General features: G+C 37.1%; 1 protein-coding gene across 1 annotated transcript in view; it reads left to right on the forward strand.

Annotated features, from left to right (window-relative positions):
* Nucleotides 1-25,251, forward strand: part of LOC140158722 (phosphatidylinositol 4-kinase alpha-like) — a 164,200-nt gene that overhangs the window by 114,546 nt on the left and 24,403 nt on the right. Inside the window, 12 exon segments of the mRNA XM_072181918.1 lie at nt 1,367-1,528; nt 3,121-3,380; nt 6,121-6,248; nt 11,810-12,042; nt 13,322-13,503; nt 14,402-14,534; nt 15,502-15,681; nt 17,253-17,373; nt 17,682-17,811; nt 20,129-20,272; nt 20,744-20,939; nt 22,721-22,825. Of these exon segments, the coding sequence (XP_072038019.1) occupies nt 1,367-1,528; nt 3,121-3,380; nt 6,121-6,248; nt 11,810-12,042; nt 13,322-13,503; nt 14,402-14,534; nt 15,502-15,681; nt 17,253-17,373; nt 17,682-17,811; nt 20,129-20,272; nt 20,744-20,939; nt 22,721-22,825 (1,974 nt within the window).

Here is a 25,251-nt window from a genome sequence, read left to right on the forward strand (position 1 = left end):
GAACACTAACCCTAAATCAATCTTAATCTGATCTGATCGTGCTAGGGCAGGCTACAGATACGAATCTCCAGATATAGTCCTAGGTTGAAGCAAAAACAGCTGAAACAGTCATCATACAGGGTGTCCGAAAATCATTGATATTTTACTCGTCATGCTGTTTTCCAGAAATTTTCTTGTTAAAACATGTATTGCAAATGTCAATGTTTACATTCATGGCATTTTACCCGAGATTGGAGCACCTTTGTGCTTATATAGGTTAAAGACCACTAATAGGCCTGGGCGATACATTGAAATACGATGAGGAACTATTTGTTTTCATGGCATTCAAAAGACTGCATTAAAATCGCTGAAATTGATCAAGTTATATAGCCAAAAAGTACTTTTTAGAGTTTGATGCTTCATAATGGTACATTTTCTCTCATTATATGACATTTTTGATGTAATAGTACCAAAATTCATACGCACGGCTTCGGTTTTTAGTAAATAGTCGCCCTATCTTATTGTAACTTTCAGCTTCGAGGGCGCACTGTCATTTTAAGGTGTTTACGGTTCAGTGCGTTAAAACAAGAAAAGTCTCGGGTCAACCTATGTTGAATTTTTGATCATTTGGCATCTAAATCATATAGTTTCACCTGATATTGGTGGCATTGAACTGTGAGAGTTCTGAATATGAGAAAATTCCACCCGAAATTAGGCATTTTCCCATTAAAACCTGTGTAATACATAATTAGTGGTATTTAACCAGTATGCACAACGTTCGTAGTGCACACATACGTAACTTTTAGCCTTTAAGTAACTGTAAGCGTTACTATGTGTACTGAAAATGCCTAGCAACTATCACTCAAACTGCCGATGTGTCAATCAAACTGCCGTAAAGTGACTTCACTTTTATACAGGGTTTGAATACGAGTGTCACGGCCCTGGTAATCCCCTTTGTGTGGCTGTAAGTAGGGGTGTATGTATATGAAAGTTTTGATTTAATGCTCTCAGGTGAACAGTTCAAATCCTATTACAACCATTATTATGTTTTGATGAATCCAAGTGTGTGAAAATATTGGATCTAAAACATAATAATGATAAAATTGGATGCTTTACGCCCAATATTTATTGGTCTCGCTATGAGTTGTAAAATATTGGATGAGACAAAGTCGAGCATTTGCCACCCAAATATTTTTCTTGCCCCCCCCCCAGTTTGCCCCCCACCCACTTTTGAGGCGAAACCTCCAAAATTTGGTAAATTCCACTTTTGCAGAAATTTTATGCAAAAATTGATGATTTTGTGGTTTGAGAACCGCCTTGTTGTTAATTTAATTTTGTGTCGTCACACTAGTCTTACCAAGATATATTATGTGATCATTCTATGTAGTTCATGCGTGAGATGTCAGCAGCATGGCAGATGACCATTGATAAGAGACTTGGCATGTTTTCTGTTGATAAGAGAGCTCCTAGTCCGTTAGCAGCAGCTAGTGACCAAGACGTACCTCTGCCAAACCCTCCAAATACAGTGCCACATGATATATGGACTCAGGTAAGAGTTTGTGAAGGGGAGCATAAAATCCCACCATAATCTTTCCTTTTAAGTAAACTTTTGATGAGAGCGTAGTGCAAGTGTACATCACAAATTTACTGCATTGATATGCACTTGTCTCTGATTGGCTGTTGAGGTGATCTGCTGTTACTGAGTGGAAATTTATGAATGAACTTTGGGCCGTACGCATCATTAGCTCTGACTTTGCAACATTATGGTTCCGCGTTAGTATGTACTCGTCAAAGGTTTACAGCAAAATATGAGGACAATATGTGACTCAAAGTCTGTACAGCAATTCAAAAATTCTTTCAAAAAACTGATCATAATGAAATTTTTGAAGTAAAGACTAACTCAGAAGATAAAAATTATGCAGAATTTCACTCCTTAGAGGGAGCATTAGCATTTTACTTTAGTGGAAGCATACAGGGGGGGGGGTAATCTGTACAAGTGACCCCATAGAAGACCATGGATAATTAACAAGGATATCCTTTATTTTAAAGACAATCAACCAGGTATTAAAATTTTATTATAAGGTAAGTCCAGTAGGTATTTTTGTAACTATGCCACCACTATCAAACCTTGTAAGTTGTCAAATTTTGAAGTTGAACATTATCATGTGAATTCACGCTTAACAACAGCCTTACCTGTCTTTTCCTTCTCTTTATTATTTCCCCAGTCATTTTCCTTAATATCGGTTTTCAGAAAAATACATGGCAATTGCGGAAACCCTATCTGAGACTCACTGGCTGAATTTGATAACCTATACAAGACTTTGGGAGGCTTTTGCGGCTTGTTTACCCGACCAGTATACCAGGGTCCCCCTTGGAGCAACTCGCCAAATTCTTCCATATTTAGTGTAACCCTTGCATAGCTCCAGTAAAACATAAGATCTGCTGCAAGCAAGTTGGTGTCCTTTGGACACTAGATGATCAGCCATTATTGTTTTTAGTCCCCTGCCTAGAATTGATGAAAGAGGCTATATAAATGCTAGGCAGTGTGTTCAGGGGGACTAGCCCCTGCCAGGAGGGTTACAATGCTTTGCCATCAAGCAAGCATCATGACTCCCCTTGTTTTTGCATTGGGTTTGTCTTTCAAGTGATCTGCCAGTAGTCATTTTGTAGCCACCCAAGTTGTGGCTTTCAGGAGTGTTACATGTAGGGTGAAAACAAATAAGTGCGAAGAAACAGAGAATCTGGCTCAGTGTTGCCATATATATTAATTTTATCTGTTAGTCCATAAACATGTTTGATTTAAAGATGTTATAGGAAGATAAAATTGGATGCTTTACGCCCACTATTTATTGGTCTCGCTATGAGTTTTAAAATATTGGACGAGACGGAGTTGAGCATTTGCCACCCAAATATTTTTGAGGCAAAACCTCCAAAATTCGGTAAATTCCACTTTTTGCGGCAATTTTGGGCAAAATTTGATGATTTTGCCCCCCCCCCCCAAAAAAAATTCTGGTGCCACCACCAATGACCGGCTCAGTGTTGCCATATATATTAATTTTATCTGTTAGTCCATAAACATGTTTGATTTAAAGATGTTATAGGAAGTCATGCATAGTCTTTTGTGTCTGTTCTATTTAACAGTTTTTGTCCCAAAGATTGGAAGGAATCAAGTACAGTAGCATCGACATTATTGAGATCTTCACAGCATTACTGAATCGTTCCATCTCAGCTAGAGCTGAAGCTGAGCACAGTATCATCAGTAGGCATGTTGCTGCTATAGGCCCACGCTTCAGACTACTTAATATGGCATTATCTTTGCTACAAGGAGATATATTGCCTAATACTGCTGGTAAAAATGCACTCAGGGAAAGAATTTATAGCTCTGTGTTTGATTACTTCAGGTAAGAATTACTGGCAGGCAAGATAACATCTTTGGAGATTAATATTGGGTTATAGTTTAGTTGGAAGAAGGGGCTATCACGCACCCTCGCAAATCAACTTCTAACATATGGAATACCGCAGTCAGCACATCCGTTGTCCACCCAAGCATTTGCAAGATTTTGTGAGGGAATAGTAATATTTGTTGCTACAGCTGTAAATAGACTATGAACAATTTCAAAAATTAATATAGAAATCAATACCTTTAAAAGCATATACTAAAAGTAAGTCAAAACCATGTCTAAATGATTGTTTTAAAAGATTGTGTTGACTTGTGTGTACTAAGTCAAAAATTTGAGCGTCAGTTACTGTATCAATAACCTAAACTGACTTAAGAACTTTTCATACTAAGCAAGCTTGTGTACTTTTACTTTACACAAGAGATAGACTAAAGAACTTTTTATGCTAACTGTCTTACGCCTGGCCTTAAGCCAAGAGTAAGATTTTAGTATCAGCCGTGTCTGAAGATCCGTCCGTCCGTCCTTCCTTCAGTATGTGTTTTAAAGAGTTTAAAGAGGAATAAATGTAATAAAGTTGGTATTATTGTGTGACATTGTTGTTAAAATTTCTTTAACATAAAAATGATAGTGGATTATTTTAATTTTGATGTTATAATCGTTTTTGTTAATTGGGTTTAATGTTTTTTGTGGTAGGAAAACACTTCCATTGATACACATATAGCTAGCATTGATACACATATAATAGCTATACTCGCCGTTTGTGTTAGAGAAGTGTGTGTGATAGATGAAAGAAGAAATTGTTTCTAGTTCATGTTGTGTTTAAGGAAAGGACAATGTTACTTTGAATTCAGGAGTGTACGGTGGAAACAATATAAAGAAGGGGACAATCATGTTTCATGTAATTATGTTTTATTATAAAATAGTTTAGTTACAACAATTCTGTTTGGTGATATTAGGATGGCAGTAATACCATACCTGCCAACTGTTCCGCTTAACTCATTTGCATGTGGTCAAATTAGAACACCTTTTCATGCCCAAAATTGATGCATTTTGGTCGATTATCAGACCAGCTTGTTTATACTGATTGTGTCGGTTTTACGTTCAAAAACTCATCTCTTTTTCATCAATGAATATTACCCAAGTAAGAAGTATGTAATGTGTATTAATGAACGATGAACTATTTTAGTCCCAATTTGTAGTGACATCACTCTGTATGTTTAACATACCGAATTTTACAAATTATTCTTATCATACAATGTATTCTTCATGCACATTAGTACCCCCCCCCCATGTGGGCCCCCTCCCATGTGGGCCCCTCCCACATACCCAAGAGTTGGGTGGTCAAAATTTGATGAATCATCGTTTTATATTATGCATTATATATATCAATTTCAGTCATGTAGGCCATGTTATTAGGCAAAAAAAAAAACTTTGAAGAATGTCTCTCATGTACAAAAGTATAGGAAACTGAACATTTAAAACCCCTTTTTTAGGATAAAGGAAGCATTTTTTCAAAAGAGTCTAAAACAGGTTTTTATGTAATAAATGGTCTCTTTTGGGGTGCTTATTGTTAAATCTGCTAAAATCGCCTGGGCTTAGGTACCTAATTTGCATATTTTACGGTATAATTTTGAGAAAACAAGCCAAGATAACAGCCTTGAAGAATATTATATGTATAATAGGTATTCTTCAAGGCTGTTATCTAGGCTGTTTAAAAAAATGGCTTCAAAATCGAAATTTAAAAAAATAAAAACACTTCCATTTCTCAAGATACTCTCTCAAGCCACCAATCTCCTTCCGATACAAACTGCACAACAGTGCATTGCGCAAGCCAGATATCTCCCCCACAATACCAACCGCCGCAAATGGCGTAAGACCCGTTAGGCGGTCTACTTGTTTGACTAATGAACCTTTTTGTGCTAAGCCAGCATGAAGAATTTGGTCACTTTAAAATGACTTCATAAAAGTCAGTGTGCAAATATCATTTCAAGCTTTGAAGTTTCATGAATGAGCAGTTTTCTTGAACATTTTGAGCTCCAGGAGATAGTTCAGAATCAATGTCTTGTAAAAGTTGTTCAATTAGTTGTTGCAATGTTCCAGGTAATATGAACTCTATGTGAATCGGAGAATTGACACCTATATTACACATCCCGTTCAGTGTTCAAAACTTGGTCATGTTTAAATGTCTTTTGTATCATCAAGACTGATCTACAAATCACCACTAGCGCACCATATGCTATAATGTCCACTTGTTCAGCATGTTCTGTTTTTAATTAACCATTTCACTGAGTTAACTGATGGTGCCAGTGTTCAAAATCGGCATGATCAGAATGGTGAATTTGGAAGCAAGTATAGGTTTTCCTGTACTAGCTTCAAAAAACACTAAACAAATATGGTTTATCCTTAGTGTAAGAGAGCATGAAATACTAATAGGATTAGAGTTAGGGTTAGGATTTAGGGTTAGGATTAGAGTTTGGATTTGTTTGGTGTTCTCTTACACAAAGGATACACCACAAATTTGATATTTTGCACTAAAAAATTTCACACGTTTTTTGGACAACTGAAATATTTTGAGGACAAGCAGAATCTATGCTTAGGTTGTCCTCAGGTTGTCCTCAGGTTGTCCTCCAATTTTTCCTTATTCAGACACTGATCCCTTGATAACTAATGTAATTGTTCGAAGGATTATTATACTTCTGCATTACTTATTTCTTATGTATCTGTTTCTGTTGTTGTTTAACAGTATGGGTCCCATGTGTCCAACCCAAACACTGACTGATCTGAAGGAAGCGATCACAGTCCTCATCAAGTTTTGGCATTCCATGTTGACAGAAAAGAAGTACCTCAAGACCACCTCTCCTATTGTGACAGGTAAAAATTGAGTGGTTTGTGAGAATAAGTATGTATGCATCAATAGGGATTCATACACTCTTTGATATATTGATTGTGTATAATGCGTGGGCACGCACTCTGTGTACTACGCACAGTGCTTTCAGATGTGTTCATTTTTCTTTGTATTTATCAACATTTGTAGTGACAATTTGGTTATAAAAATAGCAATAATCATGGAATTTTTTTTCTGGTTTAAGAAATAGGTTAATAAATGTGTGTCACTTGTATTGAGATGTTGATGCGTCTAATGCACTACCCTTTGCGGGGATCATGCATTAGACGATCATGCATTGATGCGTCTAATGCACTCCCCCTTGTGGAGATCATGCATTAGACGCATCAACATCTCGGTATGCATGCATTATTTTGTAAAATTTCACTCTCAACAAGCAATACACATTAACATATAATATATGTGCAATGCTTAGCTTTAATAACAAATAGGCCAAAACACCATTAAATAATGTTTTTGCTGTACAGATCATAGCTATAATTAGGGATGACCATCATAATTTCATGTTGCCCCTATTGCTACAAAAGATTGGTTTTTTTCCACAACAATATACACTACACATAAGAAAAATACTAATGTACTACAAGGGATTTTCAACATAGAAATCCAAACAATCAAGTACCAACATGCACAGCTTTGTCCTGATATCACTTCTGGTGTTTTAACAAAATGTTTAACCTCTATTGTGATTGGCAGCAGCATAAGGTATCTCTTTGATAGCTGATAATGCCCAGCCATTCAGCAAGTGGCTAATAACTGACCTTGATAGGCTTGAATGAATACTGTCATCTGCTACAAAACCATCACACTCTAGGACCCGGTCACTCCATATGCTACAGGGAGCACAGTAGGGTCAGTCCATGTCGAAACAGATTGAGTGTACACCCACCCTCTTGGATTTTGCTCTCCTTTGGCTCAGGGGTACCTTTCATGGATCCCTAGGTGAGGTCACAAGAAAAAATTCAAATTCCATTTCGTTTGTGAATGGCGGGCAATCAAAGTTTGACGACCTCGACCAAAATTGTGAATTTAAGGGGTCCAAATGACAAAGTGCTCTCTTTGAGGGCACTTTCTTCTTAATTGAATCAGTTGTGATCCTCTTTTTGAATGTGGTCACTCACTGGCTGTGTCTGAAATACCTAATGCCAAAAAGATAGATTTCGAATTTCGTTGGGATTTCAGAGGGGTCAAAATCAGCACTTCGTACTGTTCAATCAAATTATCTTGATCTTGAAGGACCCATGATAATGTCACAGTGCACTTATAGGTCCTAATTATGTTCAGAATGGATTAACCATATGCCAATGTCTATGAGCAATTCAAAAAAAGAGAAATTTCTAGACCCTACAGAATTTTAGGCCACCCCTAAAGTGGTTCAGCCACAAATGGCACTTAAAGTCGGCAAATTTTGACCCCTAATAACTTTAGGTGTACACCAGATATGAATTTCTAGTCTTTTGCATCTGAAAGAATGTAGTTTAATGTTACTAGGAACATAAGATTTGTTTTGTATTTTTTGTGTTTTAGTATTAAGTTGACGCTTTCAAAAATAGTCATTTTTGCCTAACATACCATGCATACAGGATACGGTACAAAATGCCAATTTTAGTATGATATTTTTTATATTTTTGATCACTTTATAGCCATTTGTATTATTTATCCTGATATTTCAAGTTGCTCTTGAGTCAAGTAATAAGAAAAACTACTTTCTAATCCTCTGTATGGATTTTTAAGGGGTCAAAATGCACTTCCTGGCAACGATGCACATGCAAAGTACAGGTTATGGGGTCAAATTTTCAGAATGCTCCCAATTATGTCAAGTAATATATCAAATTACTCAGTATGGTCATGAGGATTCCAAAATGTATAGTTTGTTATGTGTCAGACCTTTCAGGAGGGCGCTATGACGAAAAATGTTCATAGGTCAACGACCTTTTTGAAAGTATCAAAACACAAAAAATACAAAACAAATCTTATGTTCCTAGTAACATTAGACTACATTCTTTCAGATGCAAAAGACTAGAAATTCATATCTGGTGTACACCTAAAGTTATTAGGTGTCAAAATTTGCCGATTTTAAGCGCCATTTGTGGCTGAACCACTTTAGGGGGCCTAAAATTCTGTAGGGGGTCAAGAAATTTCTCTTTTTGAATTGTTCATAGACATTGGCACATGGTTAATCCATTCTGAACATAATTAGGACCTATAAGTGCACTGTGGCATTATCATGGGTCCTTCAAAATCAAAGATAATTTGATTGAACAGTATGAAGTGCTGATTTTGACCCCCTCTGAAATCCCAACGAAATTCAAATCAATCTTTTTGGCATTAGGCATTTCAGACACAGCCAGTGAGTGACCACATTCAAAAAGAGGGTCACAACTGATTTAATTAAGAAGAAAATGCCTCTCAAAGAGAGCGCTTTGTCATTTGGACACCTTAAATTCCCAATTTTGGTCAAGGTCGCCAAACTTAGATGGCCCGCCATTCGAAACTAAATTGAATTTGAATTTTTTCTTGTGACCTCACCTAGGGGTCCATGAAAGGTACCCCTGAGCCAAAGGAGAGCATAATCCAAGAGGGTGGGTGTACACTCAGTCTGTTTTGACATGGACTGACCCAGTACTTTAACAATGGAGTGAAAGACTCATTATTGATTAGGCGCGTATTTTAAAAGTACAGCTCCTGTGCGTGTATAGCAGCAAGTCAGTGTAGATGGTATAAATATAAGAAAATGTTTAGGGTTGAGATCAGGTGAAAAATACAACAAATGAGCATGAAACTTCACATTTATGTTCAGAAAGGTGTCTATTTAACATGATTCGAAAGGTGTATGGAAATTCCAAAGGGAAGCTGGTGATTTAATATTTAAAATACACGCCTAATCTTGAGGGCACGGTGGCTCAGTGGTTACGGCCTTGGACTCATAATCTGAGAGCTTGCTTGACGTGCGTGGGTTCGAGTCCCCGGCCACCGTGTTGCGCCCTTGGGCAAGGCGCTTTGTCACGCTTGCCTCACCCCACCCAGGTGCAATGGGAAGCTGTTAGGGGTAGTCACAGTCGTTGTACTGATGAACCCTGCGCCATTTGTAGGCAGCAAACGTGGTTCCGACATATTCTAATAACGGCGGAATAAATGTAAAGCGCTTTGAGGCTGTTTACGGCATAAAGCGCTATATAAATATCTACATTTATTTATTTTATTTATTTAACTCGAGATCTACTTGTCCATTTTTGTAACCTTTTTACAGAGGGTATGATAGAGGTAATAACGACAACTCTGCCAAATTACAGCTCAGTAGGTCAAGGTGTTCACCTGATATTCATCTGAATATTTTGTGCCATTCTGAGCAGTGCTGCACTTGGCCACTGGCAATTAAGCGCACTGTGGCGATAGACCAATTTTGACTCACACTTACAGAAAAACCAAATAAGTTATGTTGCTGTAATTTACAGGATAGTTACAAAACATAATTGGCATTAACATCTCCAATTTTTACAGAACAAATTTGAAAAATAAAAGAATGAGCTCGATTTAGAAATGTCTGTGCAAGCCGTGCACAGTTGAGCTCCCTGCATGTCTATGGGAGTGTTCTAATCAAGTTGATGGTTCATGATGGTCATCCCTACTATAATTGATCATTGACATTTGCATCCAGATAATCGGTGACACGGTATGCCACAGAAATTATAACGTTACTGTTCTACTCAAAACTCTCCTCATTTCAATCAGTACCATGGAATACCACTTTGTTCTTCACTTTACATCCACAATTAGGGTCTGAATTTTGAGAATGCCATAGAATACCAATTTTCTCATTGCCATTATTAGTAGAGGGCACACCTCACTAATGAGTGCATAAACCCCACAAGGCCACAAGATTTCAAGTTTTACTTTAAGTTACTTCTAGAAAATACATTTTAAATTTTGGTTGGTCTAAATAATATTTTTAGAAGTTTGTAGGCTTACTTTTTGGCAGTTAAAGTATGGAGGTATAATATGAATTTGAGTGACAAGTCTCTTAATCTGAAAGATTAAACTTTCTTCATTTTTGTGGTAAAACACAATGATAAGACTTACTGTTTAGCCTCCCAATTTATAGGTCAATATCTTATTTACTTTCAGTTTCATAGCAAAGTTACATGATTTTTTAAAATATTTTAGAGGCAATATATATACTCGTCAAAAGTTATGAGGTCATCTATAGAAAAACGTCACCATATTATGGCCTTATTTCCATTATTTTAGCATGCTGAAATATCGCTTTCTTTGGTTTCAATGTTAGAGGCGTGTATGATATGAGCAATATTGCGAAATTTTACCATTTTTAGGAATAATATAATACAAATTGAGGGTATTTATGTAGGGATTTTTTAGGGGGTCATAGACTAGTAAATATTACCTGTTCTCGAAAACCAAAAGATGGTCATACATGCATGATATCATGATGGTTAAAATTCACATTTCAAGTACACTTTTACAAAAGCACCCCATATGATTCTCTACGTAACTCTTGTGTTTTCTAATCCATAATGTGATAAACTACTTTGTTCTATTTTTGGAGTATTTTATTATACATTAAACTTAAATGACCTTTTTAAATTTTATCCCTTAAAATTAATAAAAAGTATTGAGGGTCAGTATATTTAGGGTAGGTTAGATTACTCCAATAAAACAATTATGTTACATGTAGGCCTTTCCATTTGATGAGCATTATACTGAATGATTATGTTACATGTAGGCCTTTCCATATGATGAGCATTATACTGAATGATTATGTTACATGTAGGCCTTTCCATTTGATGAGCATTATACTGAATGATTATGTTACATGTAGGCCTTTCCATATGATGAGCATTATACTGAATGATTATGTTACATGTAGGCCTTTCCATTTGATGAGCATTATACTGAATGATTATGTTACATGTAGGCCTTTCCATTTGATGAGCATTATACTGAATGATTATGTTACATGATGAGCATTATACTGAATGATTATGTTACATGTAGTCCTTTCCATTTGATGAGCATTATACTGAATGATTATGTTACATGTAGGCCTTTCCATTTGATGAGCATTATACTGAATGATTATGTTACATGATGAGCATTATACTGAATGATTATGTCACATGATGAGCATTATACTGAATGATTATGTTACATGTAGTCCTTTCCATTTGATGAGCATTATACTGAATGATTATGTTACATGTAGGCCTTTCCATTTGATGAGCATTATACTGAATGATTATGTTACATGATGAGCATTATACTGAATGATTATGTTACATGTAGGCCTTTTGAGCATTATACTGATATAGTTGCAATGTCTTACCTGCTACTATTGGTGCTACTATTTCTAATCCATAATATGCACCGATCAAAGTCATTGAATTCTTCACTGTTCAAGATGTATGGCTGATCAATTAATTTCTCACAGATGCCTCATTAATTTTGTCCAAACAATATCACATGAAAGTGTTAACAATCAACCATACATTCTTATCACATTTTCTTCCAGAACCACAGACAGACCGCCATCTGACCATAATGCCAGCAGACCTGAGATCCAGTTCTGAGTTCTCCACAGGTCGATCCAGTGCGCAGTACCAAGGAGGCTGGATGAACACAGTACCGCTAACTTCAATGTCTGCTGCTTCTAAAAGGTCATCAGTGACACAGAAGAGTGGTGAAGTTAGCATTAAGTATCAAAGACAGTACATGAGGAGGAGGAATCTTATCCTGTCATTACTTGTGAGTTATCTTGTCTTCATTTCTGCATCATCAGTGATTTGCCAAACCAAAACATTATTATTCATCCAAATTCAGATTTTCCCCCCATTTTTGGAGCAAGCATCAGATGTGCTACTAGAACAGACAAATGACAAAGATGAAATTTGGCATGGTACAGTACAGATATACGCTAGTAGTGGGCACATTGGACAGCAGTTTACACTTACAGAGCTTGTTATCCATGATTTTATTATGATCAATGGACCAGTACGTAATTGTGGATCATTTGGTGCTGCGGTGGACAAAATATTTTGACCAGAATATATCTGAAAATCCTAGTATTGCTATTTTTTGCTTTCTTGAGAATACTTGTGGTGGATCGATCAGTTCTAGTCATCTCAATATAAAAATAAGGATTGTTTTATTTGTTTGTTGAGAGAACTGTTTCCCTTCCACTATAGATAAGGTATATCGATATAAGTAGTCTGCCTGCCATCAGAATATCAATTCATCACAAATTAAGCTTCTTCAGCTTCCTGGAGCCTTTGGAACTAGTGTCATCAGCATTTATGAATTTTTAAAAGCAATGGTCATTTTATATTGCATGTTCTAATGTTTCTAAATAAGGACAATGCAAAGCTGAGCTCCCCTCCCCCCATCTAATCACCTCCCATCTTTTGTCAAAGAAAAAGTGACCGAATTGCAGACATTTCCATGGCTTGTTATGATCGTGAAATCGCATAGACAAATCCTATTCTAACTTACATTTCCATCTAGTTTATAGTTTACATTATAGTACAAAATCACATTCTTGCATAAAAATGCACTTACATATCTACTTTTGTAGTATTTTCCAATTATATGTGATCCTCGTACAGGTACCGCCGTGTTGTATTTCAAACCGGAAGTCGTATTTTGCAAGCTTTCTGAAAATGTTACCCTTGGGAACATTAATTAGATCGATTACTTCACTGCTACCGACTGTAAATTTGGATTTCTGGAATATAAATTGTTATTTACATTATAAATGTTGCATGCATATAATATTAACAGTTATCATTGTGGTTATATACTCATACATACCTGTCTTTGTTATGTGAAGGCTTTATACTGTCTGATTGTTCAGGAAAAAAATGAAAAATCTAATCGTCTGACCCCCAATTTACAAAACATAGCCACCATGAATAAACTAAGTAGAAAAATGAAACATGTAAACTTGAATAATGAAAGAATTGTAGTTTTTAATATATGAATCTGAAATTATATGAACAAACTTGTTTGTAATTGTTTTCTTAACAAGGCCAATGAAATAGAAAGACTATGCTGTTGGTACAATCCCATGGATGCACCAGAACAGAAAATCCCTCTTGAAGAACAGGTGGCTGGCTGGAGAGTACAACAGAGTAGTGAGAGAACATGGAGGGATTATGTGAGGTTGGCGTGGGATATATCACCATTCCTAGCATGCCATCTACCTATAAGGTACTACACTTTCAGATATTGGAAGTAGTGATTATATTGGTTACTTTGTACTGTGTGCGTATTCCGATCTTTGAATCATCAGGAGTACTTACCGTGACGCGTATACCATATGTCAATTTGTACAAATTGCTCTATTTACTTCATACACCACCTTAGGTGATCTACATATAGTGAAACCCAAAGTGGTACATAATGTCAGTTGAGCAACCTCAAGTGGTAAATGTGCTTGACATTTTACAACATCTACATGTCTATAGCAGCATGAAACATAGAAAAACAGCATTCTGTACAGGACAAGCAGGCTGTATATGAACAATACAGTTGTTATTTTGTCAAAATACATGCAACCACTTCAAGTGACACCACTTCAAGTGATGTCATTTTAAGTGGAAAGTGAGCATATCCATGTCTGCATATTGATATGTATACAGCACTTCACCCTTCAGATGACATGAAGTATATATGCATTAGTCAAGGATAGAGACGACCCAGAATGACTGTGAAGTTGCTTACTAATGGAGGAGGGTATTAGTTTAAAATTCCACCAGGAGCCACAAGGGCACCCTTGAGGAAATTAGGTGATCACAAGGTCACTCACACAAGGGGATTAAATTTGTTTAATTTTGCCATTGACCATTTAAAATTTGTGACCCCTTGTGTGACCTTTGACCTTCAGCGACATCAGCAACACACTTTGAGTCCAAGTTTATCGGGTGCATATCAAAATTATCTGGAGGTACACTATTTGAGACACCACTCTTTGGCTCTACCTCACTGGGGCCTGTATGCGCTGATTTACAAATCATTCAAATTTAATTTAAAAAGTTAGTAAACATTTGAAAGATATTGACATTATGTGGATACTATTTTTAGTTTACTTTTTCCCTTTTGCTTATAGGTTCAAGAATTCCGAGACTCTGATCAAGGAAGTGACAAGATTAGTTCGACTCAATCCTATCATTGTAGCCAACCTTCCTACGGCTATCCATTACTTGGTCAATGAGCACAGTGTGGAGGCAGATGTACCAGAGGTAACTATGGAAACATTAAAACAATGCAGTACTTGTCTGTGGAATGACTTTTGAAATAATGAAAGGAAAAGTGATACTTACCTGGGGCAAATTATGTAGGCAAACTTATTAAACTATAAATATTGGGAAGAACAGTGTTTCAAATAGTCATTACAGAGAACACACTTCTCCTGAATTACCATATAATGAAATAAAACAAATAATCAATGCAGTCAGCTAAGCATTCAAATAGAAAGAGAGAGAGAGAGAGAGAAATGAAAAAAGAAAGAGCAAGAGTGAAAGAAAGAAAGAAAAAAATGAAAGAAAGAAAAGATGTCACAAAGGAAACAGAAAAAGAAGGAAAGAAAGAAATTCAACAACACAGACTCAAACCCATCATATTTTATGTTATAAAGTGATATAAACAACATCCGCAACTTGGCTATTATAATAAACAAACTTGTTGGTCTGCAATTGAACACATATCGATGACGACTTGAACGTCAGAAGCCTCTGTTTCTGCAATATAGTAGCTTCAAGTTAAAGTGAAATTGAAGTGGGATAGCAAGTGGCAGAATGTTGAGATATAATCAAGATGTTGAACGTCAAATTTCAGAATGGTTATGAGAAAAATATGATTTATTATATGATAACAAAAATCTCATCAAATTGAGGGGATGAGGCTGTTGATCAGGTCATACTGTAAAACCTTGTCTACAAGCATATAGAGTGTTTATGAAGAAAGCTCAATTAATCAAGGTGCCCTCCATAAACAAAATTATAACATTATGGAGTTTAAGCAAATAAATTACCGATACAAGCGTATACAAACAAGTATTATTGAAAGACCAATTTGTTGTATTGGCATATTTACGGCTGTTTCGTATTTATTTGGCTTTCATCAAAGGTTTTATGGTAGGTTTTAAGAGGAAATATGTCAAGGAATGTTGTTGCTTATGGGCCTTTACATGTTTTTATCTCACCACAGTTAAGTCACATCCTGTGTTGGTCGCCAGCTCCACCTGTCACAGCATTATCCTACTTTTCCAACCAGTACTCTCCTAACCCATTGACAGCACAGTATGCAACGAGGATGCTCCATTTTTATCCACCTGAAGCGCTCTTGTTTTATGTACCACAACTAGTACAGGCAGTCAGATATGATACAGTAAGTAAATCTTATCTCAAAGCTTTTGAGGACATTGTGAGTGTAAAGTAACCATGTAGTGAAGTTTGTAGCACCCCTTTAGTGGGGTGGGGTGGGGAACACATAAGGCCCTTCCTCCCCCAGGACCCCTTGTGGACTAGAATAAAAGTTAGTTTTCGGCATGATAAGTGATACATTATATGAAAGTAAGAAAACGGCTTGAATAAGATCGTTTTGTTCAACAATTTTGTTGATACATCGATAACCTCCATGTGGGAATCTGTATGTGCATCACAAAGAACAATCCCAATTTCATGTGAGTGGTGTTTTTTTCTACTTGCTTGTGTGAATCAGATAAAATTTACACTAATAACAATCCCAATAGTTTGTTAGTTAATTCATGTACAAACAGACACAGGTTATTTGATCCAACCAGCTTTCAAAATAGACAGGGACCCCACCCAATTTCGGCTTATCAGGTTTGCTGCTGAAGAATGGCTCATGGAGCAATCAAAGGATTTCCATTTTGTTGACATAGATGGTTTCAAGGAAAATTTTGACAGGTGCATTAAGGCAGCTGTGTACTCTAGACATTGTTTCTTTCGCAAAATTGAGTTTTTTGATATGTTTGTACTTTGTTATGTTTTTTTTATAAATACAAGGAATGAAAATCCACATTTGTAAACTCCAACTGCAATATTTTAAGGATTTTATTCCACTATTCCACTCGTGTTTGAAATTGAAAAGGAAAGAAAATCTTTGTTGTACCAGCAGGGTGCATGCGCATAACAACGCATTATGCGTTGTGATCGCGCAATTTGTTGACGCTTACAAATATGCTACGCATACGCCGACGTTTATCTGCCCTCATGTTTCCAATTCCCAAATGTTGGCATATCTGGTCATTGACCCATTCACTTTAATGATCAATTTCAACAGAACAAAATAACGGCCCGAGGGTGGTTGGTTAGAGGTGCACAATGTATTGCCCACCCTTCCTGCTGAAGGGCAGGCCATGTTCATTGTTGCTCCATGTCACTTCTCCTTTGAATATACATACAGGATTGTCTAATTATCACCTATTACCTATGGACACTGTAGCCCGGTTTAAGTACCCATTGTGATGGCTGGATATTAACATTATTGTGGATATATTGCCCATTTTCAGAGGGATATTTTAACCCTTTAGGGTACGGCAGGAGGTGTCAGTTTTCTGTATAGTACCATCTTAAACATCATGGCTTCTTGATGCCTTATACGATTTTGGTCAAATTTTAATTTGGTTATTCTTTGCCAAATATTATAAAATATTATTTGTAACTGTCAGGAAAGTATTTACTATTTTAGCCACTTAAATGTGGTGGTTTTTTTGAGGGGGATTTAAAGTAATTATGACTTTAATTCAAACCCTCTGTTGTCTTCAAAACCCAATTAATTTGGCTGAATCATAGTAGGTGTAAGTTGGGACATGTGTAAACATTACAAATCATGCGAAAAAAAATTGACCAAACTAATTTTAAAAGATCATTATATTATGGCTTTAAATTTGACATTGTAGTAATTGTTAATCAAGTCATTTTGTGTCATTGCAGTTTGGTTATGTGACAGAGTTAATGTTACAACTTGCCAACAAATCCCAGATCCTATCTCACCAGTTGATATGGAATATGAAGACAAATATCTACAAGGATGAAGATGGATTGAATAGAGACGGTAAGGCACATTGGCACTCACCCAAACCTATCTCTAGGTTGTAATGATGATGTGATTCAATTAGCCATTTAATTATGTTATGTACTTGCAGTGCCTGCTTGGAAATCAGTGCTTTGTCATTGAAGGTGCTACCCTGCGTAAAGAAATGTTAAATAAAATAAATTAATACATCGGTGTTAACCCAACCTTAAAGTCATTAAAGTCATAATTACCCCAGCCCTAACTGTATGCTTAACACAGGGCACATCCTTAATACAGTAAGCCCCACTTTCATAATACTCATTTTTGTATAATTTTTGTGCTTGTAGGGGAGTTTGCGGACAACTTAGAAGCCATCATTGAAGGCATTTTTGGCAACCTGTCTGGCCATGCCAAAGCTTTCTATGAGAGAGAATTTGATTTCTTTGGAAAAATCACTGCCATATCAGGAGAGATCAGGTAAGATACAAGCTGTCACATATTACTGTAAAAGTAGAAATTTTCGCGAGGTTCTTATTTTCGCGAATTTCACGAGTGGACATAAAATCGCAAAAATAAAAACTGGTGAAAATAACCTTTTGCATTAGGTTTCTATTGTATCAATATCAAAACCGCGAAATTTAATTCTCGAGCTATTTACAAAATCGTCAAAATCGCGAAAATATCTTCTCGCGAAAATATTGACTTTTACAGTAGTAAAGTTGTTCCTTAAACAATTGAGCTTCTTAAAAGCAATAATTTGTTTCTCCATATTATGAGCTACTTTATTACACATAAAGAATGGCCTAATGATAGTTGTTATAGATCTAAATTTATGTGCAGCGTATGTATGATATCATTGATTATCCAACATTTTGTGCGCTGCCCGTCTAATACTAACTGCAAATTTATTGCAAATAGGGCCTACCCTCAGTTGGCTTAAATCAAACCTTACTAATTGAACAAGTCATGTTTGTGCTATGTCAGACCCCCCTAACACAGAGCTGAACACTTGCTCATGCTTTTAATAACTAAAATAATATTATTTGCTGTTTTAACATGCAATATCACCTGTATGCAGAGAACGCCCAACATAGACTTTTAAGTGTTAGTTAAGTTCCGTATTGATGCCTAATGACCAGCTCTTTTCAAGAATGCATTAAGGAACTCAATATCTAGGCTAAATGAAATAAAGTAATCTCAAATGAACGAACAGAAAACCGATTCTTTATTGACGCTTCTAGACAAAACATTCGGAACCTGAAAACGGGAACCTGTTGTAACCATACTGCGGGAGATAGGCATGTTGCCTATGGGGATCGACGACAAGTGTGGGGTACAATATTGAACTAATAAAATAGGGTAAATAGTATTAGCGTACACAAAAGAGAGTTTATGCGTAAGGGCTTACAAGTTGAACATTCTGTGTACAGTTAGATGAGCGATGTCGCCAGGTCTGAACACTGTACCAGCGTCAGCTGAATTCAAGTACGCTTAGATGGCACAGGCATGGAACATTCCAATCTATAATTTGTAACCATTCAATGCAGGGTTGTCAACTTTTTGGAATTGCTTGGCGTGAGACAGAGGCGTACCGGGATTTGCCGACTACAATGTTAATTTTGACCCGTGATTATTTGAGCCACGGCCCTCGAGAATCTGAAAAGCAGGGGGGGGGGAGGGACAACAAATATTTTTACGATGCGTGAAAATTCACTCATTTTCCAGCTTTTTGGGTGAGATTTACTACCTATGCGTGAGATTATACTACCTTGGCGTGAGACCGTGAGAAAGTGACCCATTGCGTGAGACTCACGACCAATGCGTGAGAGTTGACAGCCCTGATTCAATGTGTCTGTTACCTGTTAACTTTTGGCATTGTCTTTGACCCTGTTCACATTAGAAAATTTCTTGCTTCAACAAAAATGAGTAAATCTTGATTAACTAATGCGTACACATTATGCTGAACGAAGATCGAATGAAGACATTTCATGAAAATTAACGAAGATGAAACAAAGCTTATTATACAGCGATATACTGTTGACCTTCGCTTGTATTCACCAAGGCCAATTCTTCATCTTCTGTGTACGTCATACCGTGTGTATCGTCGGCCATCACTAATTATAACTGAACAAAACAATTTCTAAATGGGTAAAATCCAATGAAAATGTTGAAATTAATACGATGCAAGATAGATTGATACCTTGACGCATGTGATAGAGACTGCTGTGATGCATATGAACTTTGACATTAGCTAGCGAGGGTCACTTGTCACATGATCACTTATTTATTTATTTATTTATTTACTTCATTCTTATTTAACCTGGGTTAACCTTTCAATGCACTGGCATTGTTCTCCCAAAGTGCCCAGGTGGCGTGAGGCAGTACAAATAATATTGCTGTAACACAGTGCATAATTTGTTAAGTCATGCGGTTTGATATTTTGTACCACAGGCAAACATGATGGAAATATAACAATAAGCAATTTACTTTCCAATGACACCAACATTTTTATATTATGGCACTCTAAAAGCAGCGAAACCTGTCATATTGTATAATATTGGATTGCTTTTATTATGTGATACCGCATTTCCCATGAAAATACCTTCGGCTTGGTTTGTATTTCCATGGCTTGTACGGTATATGCTCATATCACACTCAAAGCCTTTCAATATTATATGATATACTTTACTATGCTAATTGATATAGTAATGATATATGACTATGTTGAGAACAACAGAAGAATTGTCAAAATTAGATTTTTTTTTAATGAGAATATTACAACTTCATTTTTCAGAGAATTTCCTAAAGGTGAAAAGCGTAAGAAGGCATGCCTGAAGGCATTGGGTGAGATAGAGTTGCAACCTGGATGTTACTTGCCAAGCAGCCCTGATGCAGTCATAGTAGATATTGACTACAAGTCAGGAACTCCCATGCAAAGGTATAGTACTCACTGATGAAATCCGCTTATTGTGTTATAGTTATTGGTACATAAACATCAGTTAAAATGTGTCCAAATATATACTTTCACTTATAAATTGAACTTAAAAGAAAGTAATCAGTTGCAGCTTTTTCTATTTCAGCTCCAGTGACACCTCATTAATTTCCCTGGACCTTTGAATGCATTGAAATAGGCATTAGCATTTTACAGGGCACTAACATAGCTTTCATGCCCCCAGTGAACATTGGCCTAATCCTACCCAGGAAAATATGCATGAGGTGTCACTGGAGTTGGAACAGATAATGATATTGCTTCACTTAAGAAACTGATGCATCACTGTCAGAACATGATTGCTATGGATGATTCAGTTCTTGACCCTATGATTTTTTATATAGTCTCATCTCAAGTTGAGAGTAACACCATGTTTGATTTCGAAATGGCCGATTTGAATCATGTTTCCTTTTCTTTCAGTGCTGCTAAAGCCCCATTCCTGGCACGGTTCAAAGTCCAACGGTGTGGTATTCAAGGTTTGGAGAACTTGGGTATGCTTGGTGGGGGTGATGACAAAAAGGATGAAAGTTGTGACTATAGCAGTAAATTAGAACGGAAAAGTAACAAGCCAGAATGGCAGGCGTGTATCTTCAAAGTGGGAGATGACGTTAGACAGGTAAGCCCTATCTTTGAACAAGTTCATTTGGATTGTTAGATTTAACTGTTAACATATTTCTTTTTATACAAATCCAATATAAATGAAGATGTTAAACTCACATTTTTAGTGATGTTTCACCATTACACTAGTGGTTTCATCAGACTGGCAAATCATCACATCTGACTGCTTCCTTTTATAGGCAACAGGAACCTCTATTGAGGGTGTGATGAGTTGGGCAAAGATGTTGTGAAAAAGAGATGGAGAAATAGGTGGCTGAAAGAAGCCATCTGGATATGCCGAAAAGGAAAAGACACTCTAAACCAGGATGAGGGGACCTACTCACTCAACAACATCTTTGACCAACTCAACACACCCTCTATAGCGGTTCCTGTTGCCTATAAAAGGAAGCAGTCAGATGTGATGAGTTGCTAGTCTGATGAAACCACTAGTGTAATGGTGAAATGTCACTAAAAACGTGAGTTTAACATCTTCATTTATATTGGATTTGCATAAAAAGAAATATGTTAACAAGGTCAAAGAAGGTTGGTTCTTTGAATAAGGATGGGGGGGCTACAACTTAGCAAGAGTCTACGATCCAGTTCTGATGTCACAAGTCAAGAATCGTCAAATCGATCAACGAACTGGATCATTGTGCTGAAGAAGGTTGTAGTCTTAACAACCAAAAATTTCAGGTGAGCAACTTTATGTGTTGTGAACAAAAGTTCAATTCTTCATTTATTTTATGTTCTAAATTATTGTGATCACGCCCAAATATCTTGTACACGATTTAATTGATTCATTTTGGGCTTATTACTGAAAGCCAGAAGTCGTCAAAAATGGCAACCAGTAACTGCGAAGTATGGATATCCAACTAGTTTGTCCCGCAGGGCTACCAGGAACCACTAACCATGCAATATGGATATCCAACTAGTTTGCCCCGCAGGGCTACAAAGGCTGCAGAGAACCACTAACCGCGAAATATGAATATCCAACAACTATAAATTAGCACCTGAGAGAGGGTAGTGCCAGAAGAATGAGGGAAATTATTGAGAAACAAGTAAAAAGTATGAAATGGGTGACGGGCTGTCGCTAAGTATGAAATGAAAACATCAGGGCTGGTATTCCTGAGGCTGGCGACTCCCATACGACAAGTAAACACTCCAGCAAGAGTAACCTTAATTTCAAAAATAGCAAAAATATCTTACAAAAAAAAAACACGTTTCAAAACGGGGCCAAAGTTTAAAAAATCGTTCCTGTGTGGCTTTTAAACCTTTTTTAAACTTAGTCCCATTTGTGAAAGTTTCTTAAGACCTATACAAAGTCATCTATACTTGTTGGTTTTCTTAGTTGGCAGTATTTATTTCGTAGAGTAAATGAATTAATGTTCGTGCTTGACTGAAGTTTTTCCGTTTAGACGTTATAATGTATTTTGATTTACGAAAAAGTAGTAAAGACTCATTTTGATAAAATACTCATAGTCATGTGGGTTGACAGACAGTCAATTTGCCAAGTATATATAATACTCTACTACTCTTTATACACATGCAGTATAATAAAACACAAACTTTCAAATTCATATGTTTTTGATAATACATAGCCTACTGCATATTGCAAATTGTTGCATGTAAAAATAACATTTATGACCTGTTCTTCATGTTCTTGTGACTTTACTTAATGGGACCAAGTTTTAAAAAGGGTGAAAAGCCACACAGGAAAGATTTTTAAACTTTGGCCACTTTTTATGCTTTGAAACAGGTTTTTTTGGTAGATAAATAGTTTCTTTGTATTTTTTACTCCAGGACATGTTGGCCCTCCAAGTGATTGGATTATTCAAGAATATCTTCCGTCAAGTTGGATTGGATTTATATCTTTTTCCTTACAGAGTTGTGGCTACATCACCAGGGGTAGGTTTCTAGAAACACCCTAAAATACAATGTGCATCAAAATTCAGATTTGTGCATTTTTGGAAAAGCACAGATGTGCTACTGAGATGGACAAATGGCAAATGTGAAAACAATCTGATAAAGGCAAAAACAGACATCAAAATGAAGATAGAGTAAAAGTACAACTTTACAAGTACAAGTGCATTGACTACTTAAATTAATTCTGGTTCGCAATTTCCTTTCTTTGAAGGAATTGGACTGTAAGCATATTAGCTAGCTAGCCCAGATCAACACTACAAACTGTCAATAATTGTGTTTACATTTTCTTATATATCAAGCAGTGGGAAATCCCAAATATAAATATCCAAATGTGATCTTGGAAATTCCCAAGCCTTAATTATAACATTAACCTTTCACATGACATCATTTCCTGAGGGGAATCCCGTGCTGTCATCTTCACTTTACAACCTCAGGGGGGTTTCCAAATATTCCAAATTAGATATGATTCAACTTGTTTTGCTCAATTTGCCCAAAATGTCATCACTCATGTAACTTTGTAAACAAAGATAAATCATCAAATTAAATTACTCAGGGCACATCACAGTAATCTGAAGTTTAACTTCTGTATGATTTTGTTATATGACTTGATTGACAGCCATACTGCACTAATTAATAAATAATCATAAGTTGTTCTATATAATAAACAGTGAGGGAATAAGTTCAATCTATTCAACCAGATTCACGTACCTTGGAGCAACCAACGTTGCGGCCAGTACCACTGACCTTCAGCTGGGTTGTGATGTTAAACACCTTGAGAACCGATGACGTCACCCTGTGACGTCATTTGGCGAGGTAGAGTTCTGGTGGTTCTGTCCCAGGCGTGTGAGAGGTTGTTCCTGAGTCCTCCACCACGGTTGAGGGATGGTTGTTCTGCTCGCACCCAGATGGCTTCTTTCACTCCCGTTCAGTACCACCGTGCTTGGATCGAGGACTTTGACGCGTCCTCTAGGTCCACCTCGTGTTTGCTGGCTTTAAGGTGAGTATAAACCGCTGATTCAGCCGGGCCCGAACTAGAGCGCTGATGTTGTTTTAGCCGTTTCTTAAGGGGTTGAGATGTTTCTCCAATATAAGTGTCAGTACAATTGAAACTCTCCGCGCACTGAATACCATATACAAGTCCACTCTGCCTGCCTTTGGGTTGCTTGTCCTTGGGGTGGACTAAGGCTTGGCGTATGGTATTGACTGGCTTAAAGTGAGTTGTGATATTATACTCTCTGAATATGCGCTTAAGTTTCTCTGATAAATCACCGTGGTAAGGAATTGTAGCACTTGCAGTTCTACCAGAATTACTGTTGGAATGTTTGGTGGGCTCTTTACCGTCTTTTCCACCTGAGTTCAGGGCTTTATCAATTGCCCAGTTCTTGAAGCCACAATGGTGGAGAGCTTTACGCAGGTGATCTTGTTCCGCTTTCTTTTTGGATTCCTTGGTGACAATGGTCTCCGCTCTATGGAAAAGAGTCTTTACCACACCGAGTTTCTGGATTAGCGGATGGTTTGAGTCGAACTGCAAATACTGGTCAGTATGAGTCTGTTTTCGATAAACAGATACTGACAGGGAAAGGTCTTCCTCTACGTGAACGAGACAATCAAGAAAGGCGAGCTTGTTGTCTGATAAGCCTTCTTGGGTGAACTTGATATTGGGGTCAACTTGGTTTATGTGGTTGAAAAACCGATCTAGTTCACAGGCTTTAATTAACACCCAGGTATCATCGACATAACGATACCACTTGGATGGACCGATACCGTCAAACGTCGACAATGCTACGCGTTCAAAGTTCTCCATATAAAGGTTGGAAATGATCGGAGAAATTGAGGACGGTGCAATTGATGTGAAGCTTAAACTTCAATTAAACCCCACAGCGGAAACCATCCCAACATTCTATGGTCTTCCTAAGGTTCACAAAGCTAATGTTCCTTTACGGCCCATTGTGAGCAGCATCGGTGCTGTTACTTACGACATCGCAAAGTTTTTAGCAAAGATCCTAGGGCCGTTAGTCGGTAAATCTGAGCACCATATTCTTAATCCCAAAGACTTCGCTGATAAGATTAGTGACTTATCGCTGGAACCCGACGAGACAATCACATCATTTGATGTTACGGCACTCTTCACCAGTATCCCCCCGGTTGATGCGGTGAAAGCGATACGTGAAGTGTTGAGACAAGATACAAGTTTGCACGAACGCACTGACTTGTCTCCGGATCAGTTGTGTGATTTGCTTCAATTATGCCTGGATAACACCTATTTTAGCTATGGCGGTCAATTTTACAAACAATCGCATGGTTGCAGTATGGGTTCACCAATTTCTCCGATCATTTCCAACCTTTATATGGAGAACTTTGAACGCGTAGCATTGTCGACGCTTGACGGTATCGGTCCATCCAAGTGG

Source organism: Amphiura filiformis, chromosome 1, assembly GCF_039555335.1.
Source record: "Amphiura filiformis chromosome 1, Afil_fr2py, whole genome shotgun sequence".
Lineage (NCBI taxonomy): Eukaryota > Metazoa > Echinodermata > Ophiuroidea > Amphilepidida > Amphiuridae > Amphiura > Amphiura filiformis.